General features: G+C 40.1%; 1 protein-coding gene across 1 annotated transcript; it reads left to right on the plus strand.

Annotated features, from left to right (window-relative positions):
* The first annotated feature begins 2383 nt into the window (after nt 1–2383).
* LOC133544332 (citron Rho-interacting kinase-like) lies at nt 2384–5575 on the plus strand. Its single transcript, XM_061889543.1, has 6 exons — nt 2384–2499; nt 2720–2829; nt 4324–4722; nt 4811–4927; nt 4998–5071; nt 5158–5575. Exons 1-6 carry the CDS (start codon nt 2481–2483, stop codon nt 5234–5236), a joined length of 798 nt encoding a protein of 265 aa, XP_061745527.1. The 5' UTR covers nt 2384–2480; the 3' UTR covers nt 5237–5575.
* Nucleotides 5576–10628: the final 5053 nt, after the last annotated feature.

The raw sequence follows: 10628 nt of genomic DNA on the forward strand, positions 1-10628 counted from the left end.
TTATGCAGTCTGATGGCTGTCGGTATGAAGGACCTCCTGTGTCGTTCTGTGTTACATTTTGGGAGTCTGAGGCTTCCACTGAACGTGCTCATTCTCTCCGCAAGGTCTGAGTGTAGTGGGTGGGAGGTGTTGTCCATAATGGCTAGGAGTTTTGCTAGACTTCTCCTCTCTGACACCACCGCCAGAGAGTCCAGCTCCACTCCCACCACGTTATTGGCCTTCTCTACCAACTTGTCCAGTCTGTTTGCGTCCCACGGCATACAAGAAAGTGCCCGCCACCACCGACTCGTAGAATATCTTCAACATCTTTGTACAGACGTTGAAGGATCCTGAGGAAGTAGAGGCGGCTCTGTCCCTTCTTGTAGAGGGCCTCAGCGTGTTTTGACGCATTCAGCTTGTTGTCGATGATTAGGTTGTATATACATGCGTGTATCCAACGCAAAAAATGGGTTGGAAAGGTAGACTAAATTAAGTCTTGTATATACTGTATAGCCACTGTCCATCTGATTGTCTAGTTAGCTAACATATTACACCCCAACACAGGTTGGCCCTGTGATGAATGGGCAACTTGTCCAGGGTGTACCCTGCCTTCTGCCCGAATGCAGCTGAGATAGGCTCCATGCGACCCCCCTCGACCCCAAAACGGACAAGCGGTAGAAAATGGATGGATGGATGGATGGATATTACACCCCCCCCCCTCCCCTTTTACACAATCTAGACCAGGGGTGCCCACACTTTTTCTGCAGGCGAGCTACTTTTCAATTGACCAACTCAAGGGGATCTACCTCATTTATATATATCATTTATATTTATTTATTTATGAAAGAGACATTTTTGTAAACAAGTTAAATGTGTTTAATGATAATACAAGCATGTGTAACACATATAGATGTCTTTCTTTCACAAAGACAAGAATATAAGTTGGTGTAATACCTGATTCTGATGACTTGCATTGATTGGAATCAGACAGTAATGATGATAACGCCCACATTTTCAAATGGAGGAGAAAAAAGTTGTCCTTTCTGTACAATACCACATGAAAGTGGTTGGTTTTTGGCATCTAATTCATCCAGCTTCCATACACTTTACAAGAAAAACATTGGCGGCAAATTCCGTAGCTTGCTTGATTGACATTCACGGCACCCGAGGGTCTTGTGAGATGACGCTGGCTGCTGCCAGTTCATTATTATGAAAAAATGACAGAGAGGAAGGCGAGAAACACTTTTTATTTCAACAGACTTTCGCGCCGTCCCTTCCGTCAAAACTCTAAAGGCCGACTGCACATTTCCTATCTTCACAATAAAAGCCCTGCTTCATGCTGCCTGCGCTAACAAAATAAGAGTCTCGGAAAGCTGGCGTGCACAAGTGATGTGCACGCCAGCTTTCTGAGGGATCGCTTGTGCACGCCAGTTTTCCGAGACTCTGTATTTAGTTAGCGCAGGCAGCATGAAGCAGGGCTTTTATTGTGAAGATAGGAAATGTGCAGTCGGCCTTTAGAGTTTTGATGGAAGGTAGGGCGCGAGAGTCTGTTGAAATAAAAAGTGTTTCTCGCCTTCCTCTCGGTCATATTTTCATAATAATGATCTTGCAGCAGCCAGCGTCATCTCACAAGACCCTCGGGTGCCGCGAATGTCATTTAAGTGACGTCTTGGTGAAGATTGATGATCACTAATTTTTAGGTCTATTTTTTTTAAAAGCCTGGCTGGAGATCGACTGACACACCCCCCGCGGTCGACTGGTAGCTCGCGATCGACGTAATGGGCACCCCTGATCAAGACTAAGGTCCTTACCCCTGTTGGCTCTTACAATCTTTGTCTTCATCATTTATTCCAACTTTATGTTATGACATTTTTTAATTTAATTAATTTAATTGGCAAGCAATTATATTGTGGTCATACTCTTGTTTACTAGCGGCTACTATTTCAGTACTATTGAAGATCTACCATGAATTGATTAACGTGGACCCTGACTTAAACAAGTTGAAAAACTTATTCGGGTGTTACCAATTAGTGGTCAATTGTACGGAATATGTACTGTACTGTGCAATCTACTAATAAAAGTATCTATCAATCAATCAATCTTTGCTCCTTCTCAACTATGTGGCACTATTCTTTTCACAAAATACAATAATAGTGCGTTAATGTTGGATTTTACTTGTGAAAAGTAATCCTCCGATTGCTATTTTCAACAGTCCGCTCATTTGAGCACGAAGACGCTGAACACCATCCCGGCATCTTTGTTTTCTACCTGTCAACTGACAGTTTAGGCTGCTCGCCGGCTCCTCATCACCACTTCAAGATGGCGGCTTAATTTCTCGCGTCACAGCAGCCAATGCTGCGTCTATTTATAAGCTCTCTATGAACGACGGCAAACTGCTGCCGCAAAGAACTCTGGGATTACGAGTTTTAAAAATACACACGCAACATATAAACTCGTTTAATGTAAATTTTTGTCTAAAACGTTAGTTGACTGTTGTTTAAATGGCAGCTTGTACAGATGGTAAGGTTATTAATAACTACAACATCGTTTGGCAAAATGAAATTTGCACATTTTCTAAATATACAGCATTATTTCAAGCTAACCAGCATTAGCATTTATTTAAAACTTTGCTAATTGTAAGGACGTTAAACCCGCTTATTTGATGATGTACAATTGCCGTGATGTTTATACACATATTTATTACAAATAAGTTGTAATGTTGTTATTATTTATTCACCAGAGGGTCAGAGTGAGTTATCATTAACTCAAGCCCTAGAAAATATTAGTCAACATGGCCACACTCAGACTGAAACTCTGCAAGAGAAGCAGAAGACACTCAGCCACCTACAGGTTGGAAAAGCTTTATTTATTATTATGAATCATTATTTATTCATGACGCTGTGTCTGCTTCTAATTAGAATGGTCACAATTAAGATGTGTGGAAGTAGGACAGTGGTTCTTAACCTTGTTGGAGGTACCGAACCCCACCAGTTTCGTAAACGCATTCACCAAACCCGACTTTAGTGGAATTTTTTATTTATTTTTTCAAATTCAAGACAAAGTTATATGTTTTTGGTAACACTTTAGTATGGGGAACATATTCTAAGTAACAAATACTTAATTTAGAGTTATTTGGACACTAAGGGTGTTGTGTACTAGAAAGAAAAGGGAAGGAGGCGACAACCAGGGCAGGACTGCGGTTTACAAGGCTTATTAAAAACCTTTGATGAATACTTGGCGTGTGTATGCTACTCAAAGTGAATGAGTGTTGACTATGTGTTATTTTAAATATGTAAATATTACCAAGGGTTGTTGTCTGTAAATGTTGGTTATATCTTTCGTCGTTATCCAAGAGTGCAAGGCGAAGAGGCAGGTCGTGGACAGGCATGAGGTCATGGGCAACAGCAGGGCAGCGTGGTCTGGGTCTGAGCAGGGAGGTCGTGGATCGAGGAGAGCAGTCAAGAATCCAGATGGGACTTGAGTGACAAGGCGCAATCAGGGAGGACAGGGGAGTCACTGAGGAAATACAAAAGGACATGAACCAGGGGAAAACACGGAGAGATAGAGCAAAACAAGGGCGAGAAAATCAGTGGGAAAACAAGAAATGCCAGACGTGATGCTTACTGGAAGGTTAGCGACGTTCTGGCAAAGGTTCCTCGGGTCTGCTGGTCTTTATGCTGCTCCCTCTCATCAAATCCAGGTGTGATGATTATTGATAGGCTGCAGGCTCGTTGCTGCGTGGGCGTGCTGCACTCAGCACGAGTGAGGGCGTGTCTAAGTGCGTAGTCAGCAGAGGCGCCTCTTGGCGCACTGTCAGTACAGGCGCACACAGCTCCAGCCGCCGAGGAAACGCGGGTTTGACTCCGCGTCATGACAAGGGGAACATATTATAAAAATAATAAAGACTTAATTTAGAGTTATTTGGTTAGGGTTATAATAAGGCCATGCCGAATAATGCATAAATAAGTACTTATTAATGACTAGTTAAGAGCCAATATGTTACTAATTTGCATGTTAATAAGCAACTGATTAATGGTGAATATGTTCCCCATACTAAAGTGTAAAGTGTTTTTTTACTGGTGCACAAAATGAACCGTGCATGAACATCACCTTGTTCAAACAACAAAACCAACCAATCACACACCTGCAAAAACCAGTCAGCTGTTGCCGAAACCGTAATACGCCAATAGGGAGAAGTTTGTATTCACACAATGAGTCGGGTGTGTTTTGACCTCTGCCGAACCCCTGAGGCCGACTCACCGAACACTAGGGTTCGATCGAACCCAGGTTAAGAACCACTGAAGTAGGAGAATGACGTGCTTAAATGATGAATGTCATTAACAGGTAATTCTGGCAGGTGTGCAGAAGAAAGGTGATGAGGCCCAGTGGAAATTGAGATGTAAAGCCACAGAGCTCCTCGTCCTGGAGGACGAGATGACGTATTCAAAGCGGCAGATGCAGGCCCAAAATGACCAGTGTGCTTCAATCAGAGCGGACAACATCAAAATCCAAGAGCAAATATGTGAGCAGGAAGAAAAGGCCTGCACGGCACGAATACAGTTCAACATTTATAGAAGAAAGATGAATGGCCACAGGCAGGCGGCTTTGCATGCAGCAGGCTGGACTTTGGCTTGCAAGGAGCTGGAGGAGAAGAGGGCACTGGTTCTGACACTGAGGAAGGCCAAAGGTGAACTGGAGGAGGACTTAAAGAATTGTCATGGAAACACTGCCCGGATGGCAAAGGTTGTTTTTTTAAGGCATGGTTTAGTCTGGTTTTGATTTTGACCTTGAAATTTAGTTCCACATAAATGCAGATTTTTTTTTTCTACAGAGAGAAGTTGATGCTCTGAAAGAAGAGATTGCTGGCATGAGGAAAACTATAGCTGGGATGAGAGAGAATCTGCAGAAAGAGTTGGAGACTCATGCCCAGATAAATAAAGACATTGAGGTATGATGACATCATCAACCACTCACACGTGTTGCATACAAAACCAAGGTTTTTTTGTTGGTTTTTTTAGATTCAAAACAAGCGCTTTGCAGCCATGGTCAAGTGCCTTCATCGCCAACTGAGCAAGGCCCAGGTCTTTCATAGGTAACACAACAAAGACCGTTTTTTTTTATATCTCCTCGTGTGAGGATGAGTTGTGTTAGGCTGAGAAATGTTCTTACTTGTTTCAGGCAAATGTCCAGCGACATGGACCACATGAAGAGACAGATAACTGAGCTCAAAAGTAAGCTGGGATCAACAAATGACTAAGTGGTTAGTGGTCAATTGATTTAATTTAGTTGCATGATGGTGGAGAATAATGGGATTTAATGTTCATACATGGTTGGCTGAGGAAGTTGTGGATGCAATCAACCAACAGAGGGCAGCAGTGTAAAATGTATAACTTTATAATGTGACCCATACATTATATTTCATGTTCATGTTTAAACAAAGGTATGGATATATTGAATATTCCCATTATTGTACCACAATGCTGTAACTAGCAGCAGCAGGAATATATTGGCCATAAAAGTTTCATTTGCTATACTGTATATACATATTATACCTCTCTCTCTCTCTCTCTCTCTCTCTCTCTCTCTCTCTCTCTCTCTCTCTCTTTCTCTCTTTCTCTCTCTCTCTCTCTCTCTATATATATATATATATATATACATATGTACCATATGTATGTAGATATGTAGTACACACAAATATAAAGTATATTGTTTTTGGCTAAATTAAACACAGTATCCACATGATCTTTAGTGTTCGTGCGGGTGGTGCATCAGCCAGAACAAAAGCTCCAACTGTCGATACATTTTGGTACACACTGTTCCAGCTTCCGCCTCACTGCCTTGCCTGATGTAGGGCGAAGTGACAGTTCCACTGTGGGCTAACCAGGGCGACATTTTGCCAATTCCACCATACCTCAGAACGTATTAACAAGCAATACTCTGTAGAATTAGGGAGTTTTACTGTATTCCACATTGGGCTGGGCGATATGGCCTTTTTTTAATATCTCAATGTTTTTAGGCCAAAGCGTGATACACGATATATATGTCGATATTTTGCCTTACTTCAATGAACACTTGATACATATAATCACAGCACTATGATGATTCTATGTGTCTACTTTAAAACATTCCTCTTCATACTGCATTCATATATGCTCATTTTAAACTTTCATGCAGAGAGGGAAATCACAACTAAGTCAATTGACCAAAACTGTATTTATTAAACAGTTATTAAACAGTGGCACAAACATTCATGTCATTTCAAAACAGAAAGTGCAAGATTGTCAGAGACATTTTAAAACACGCCATTAGTGCACTTTTGTGCATGATGTCACTAAGATGACATATCAAAACAACACTAAATTAAAGTGCACTTTTTGTACAGAACGCCACTACAATAGTTTAAAATAAATAAAGTGCACTTTTGTGCATGATGTCACACAAGATATTTCAAAAAGTGTCAAATAAAAATGAGCTGCATAGTAGGAAATCAAATAGTGTTCGTCCTTTGCTATGTGGTAGGTTACTGCGGACATTATCTCCTTTTGTTGTTGACTATTTTTTTCATACGGTGTTGATCTGGAAATGTTTGCCTCGGCATTTTGATAGTGTGGTACCGAATGGAGATTTTGATATACGGAGTAAGCACTCTTTATTCTCTACTAGGTGACTTTTCAAATGATGCTACATATTAGCAGTAATGCTACATTTTTAGCAACGCTTTTGCCCCACACATGACAAATTACGGTTGTCTGTTTGACATGTTCCCTCTTGAAGCCAAACCACCGCCAGACGATGGACCCCCTGCTGTTTTTCTTAGGAATTAATTATTTATTTCTTTATTTGTTACCAGATCCGCACCTTCTTCCTCTCGTATTACCATTAGCACCACAGCTAACGTTACCCATGCTGCTACCTCTCTGCTCCCCGAGGGCGTATACGTATGTGACGTATGTAAGAAGGTGCGCTTGCTGTCTGTGAGAAGGAGAGACAAGAAAGAGTGGGAAGAGCCTGGGGTGTAATGCCAGCAGCTAAAAGCAACTGTGTGAGAACTTATACTCGAATACCACAATATAGTCATTTTCTATATCGCACAGAGACAAACCCGCGATATATCGAGTATATCTCCCAGCTGTAATTCCACATCTGAGTGTCAAGCAGACTTTCCTTGCCATGCTAGAAGAACTGATTGGAAGAGTCACAGTGATGGAGTAAGATTTATTGTAGCATTACTGTGAGGCTTGTGTGGCATTGTGATGCCGGATTGGTTCTTCCAGGGATGCGTCGAAGCGATGAACACAACAAGGTAAGATATAAATGGATTTATTAAAGTAATAAAAGGCTGGAACAAAAACACAGGAGCTAAGGAAAAAGGCAAAAAAAAGACGCCAGCGTGAAAGCTAGGATAAACCACTAAGAAAATAAAACTGGCACGTAGGCACAAAAGAGAACACAAAACAACTAGCGTGAAAGCTAGGAATAAAATAAACGTAGCGTGAGAGCTAGCGATAGAGAGCAAGAACAAACAAGACATCACAGTTGCACGAGGGCAAATTAGGATCCGAGAATGAATAACGAAAAGGGGCGAGTTTAAATAAGGGAGGTGATTAGAAGAAACAGGTGTGCGTAGATAAGGGGCAGGTGAACTAATGAGCTACCTTGGTGACAGACTAAACAGGAAATAAAGACGTTAAATAACAGGGTGATACAAAAATGGAACAATAAACCAGAATATGTACAGATCCGAGCAGCGGATCGCAACAATTACACACTTTAAAGCACCTCAACTGAGGTTATTGTTATTGTTATTCGCCATTCCACCAAACCAGTGCCATTTGCACCCACAGGAAATAAAATGTATAAATGCATTATTAAATAAACTGTAAAATGATTTTAATGAGGCAATATTTTGCACATTGACATCCATGCATATTAGATATATACAACATAATAGACAAATTTAATGTAGCCTGTCCCCGCTTCCTAAATTTAGATTTTACTATCAAACATATTGACTGAAATCCCTAAAAAAATGTTTGATATTTTTTGCATATTTGTGTTATGCTTTATCCCAACAATACTTTAAATGAATTTGCCTCCAAAAATAATAAACACAAATTTTACACTTTAATTATTAGGCTGTGTTTTTACTCAGTCCTGTTACCCTAACATGCTGTATTACCCAACTAAAATGTTCAAAATATTCCACAAATAACATGGTCCACATGAAGTTGCATCATTCAGATCATCTGCAGGCCATAGGAAGACAAAAAATAAGAAGCAGGTAAGTCCTTCTATAAAAAGAAATGTATTTTTCCTGTTTATTTGATTAAATGGAAACTATTGAGGGAGTTAATATATCAGCACAATCCTGGTACCTAATTATTAATTTGATGTTATTTGTTTATTTTTAAAGACAGTTTTTTGTTAAATAACTGTCATCCGCATAAGTGTCAACATGCTATAAGTACAAATACCAATTGGCTATATTTTAAGTATTTGCTAAATCTATGCTAAATATTCACTCCTGTAACTGAAATCACTAATCTTCGACTTAAGAACAAAACATGGGCCAATACACACTTTGAATTGTTAAATATGTGTAGGAGTAAAACAAAAAAAGAAGAAGAGTTACAAGAAAATTGCATTGTTTGGTCGTATGGCCATTTTGCAATTATAGTTCCATACATCCATACATTTTTTAAATGTACACCTCCAAACTCTAACATCAGTGATATTGATACATTTTTCAAACAGAGCATTATTATCTTTGTAAAGATGACATTCTTCATACAATTAGATTGCGCAGGAATGTCTAAAGTTGTTGCCAGTAAGTGTGGTTAAGGTCCAGCAGGTTAAATGTGCTGGATTTGTGGACCAAAGGTCTGTTTACAATAAATCGCTCAAACACAAAAGTTTGGGGCCCATTTTTAAAAGGTGCATTGTTTGTGTGGGACTTCTGCAGTGTCGCACTACTGCTGCACTTACATTTATTAAAGCTGTCAAATCTACCAGCCCTCTTTACTTCTGCTGTTGAAATGTCACTTCAAATTACACACATCACAACAGAATTACACTAAAGATGCACATATGTGTTTCACTGGTTGGTGTTTATTTGTGGAAGTTACTTAAAACACTTGAGTATTAATCAGGTATTTCCACTTTGCAACACAAACCTCTTTTTGAATACTTCCACTAGCTGCCTCATAAAATCTCCTCACATTTGCATGAAATAAAGCTGAGCTAATTAGGTTAAAGTTTCCTCAATAGTCTTTTACTGTAACACACACTGTTTTTAATTGTTGGACTGCGGTGCCTGTTTTTCTCTACTTTGGCAAGCCTTTCACGGTTCACTTACATTAATACATTAATAATACGTGAGTAACGGAACAAGTATTTTTTTTCTAGCAAGTGGCCACGGACAACCAACAGTGTTGAGTTATGTGCCATTTAACCATATACAGTTCTTAGATGTTGATCTTTGACCTTCCAGTGTGAATGTGTGTGTGAAAGGGCGAATGTGGAAATACAAAGCGCTTTGGGCACCTTTAAAAAGGGGTAGAAAATCGCTATACAAGTACAACCTATTTACCATTTATTAATTTGGAATGAGCTCTCTGCATATTATGAATAATTGCCAATATAAATCCTCATACAGGTAGCCAGGCCTTGCTCACAAAGCGCAAACGATCAAATTGAGACCATTTGGCTTAAGGTGGTTGATTAGAGCTTTATATGCAACACCGTTACTCTCATACAGATTACTTAGATGGTTACTTAGACAGTCAGATGTGTGGTGTAGTGCTACATCATTTATTTTTGCCATGACATGACTTGGCAGCAGAAGAAGGCAAATCACAAGGGACAAGCGGTAGAAAATGGATGGAAGCTGAGATAAAAAAAACAACAAAAAAAACAAGTGCAAATTCAGAGAACTCTGCGACGTTTGCTCTGCATTGTGTGGTGCTTCTTCCAAGATGCAGTTCAGGCTCGGACACAGCGTAAGGGAAAGAAATGCTGGTTTATTTAACTAAAATCAGGCTAAGAACAAAAACACTGGTGCTAAGTAGAAAAGACAAACCAAAAGCGGTAGCATGGAAGCTAGGGAACTAAACACAGGAATAGCATGGAAGCTAGCAAGTACAAAAACAGCTTCACCAATGTCGGGAGTTAGCGTCGTCACTTGTTGGGGGAAAAAAAGGCTAGGATGCGAAAACGAGTCACAGAAAATGCAGGCTTAAATAAGGAAGGTAATCAACAAACAGGTAAGAGTCCAGAAACAAGGAACAGGTGAAACAGATATGCAACCATGGCGACATGACAAACCAGGAAGTGCCCAACAAACCCATATTTTGATATTTTTTTACAATGTATCGACATACATTGTTGACTTTAAAATTTCTTGACTTTGCATGTGAAAATAAACACTTTGAATTAACAGGCAGCCCACGTTGGGGTTGTAGCTGCAGCCAATATGCCGCCCCTAAAGCTTCTCTCTATCAAGCTCCTGACAGTGTGAACAATTTGCCTTTGAGCTTTGATTCCCACATTTCTAACGTTACAACCACCCCCTGTGATACTATGAAATTGTGCAATCAGCCCTCTTTCGAAGAACAGTTCAACAAGGGCTGCAGTCATGCTGCAGGGTATGA

Source organism: Nerophis ophidion, linkage group LG27 (genome assembly GCF_033978795.1).
Source record: "Nerophis ophidion isolate RoL-2023_Sa linkage group LG27, RoL_Noph_v1.0, whole genome shotgun sequence".
NCBI classification, from domain to species: domain Eukaryota; kingdom Metazoa; phylum Chordata; class Actinopteri; order Syngnathiformes; family Syngnathidae; genus Nerophis; species Nerophis ophidion.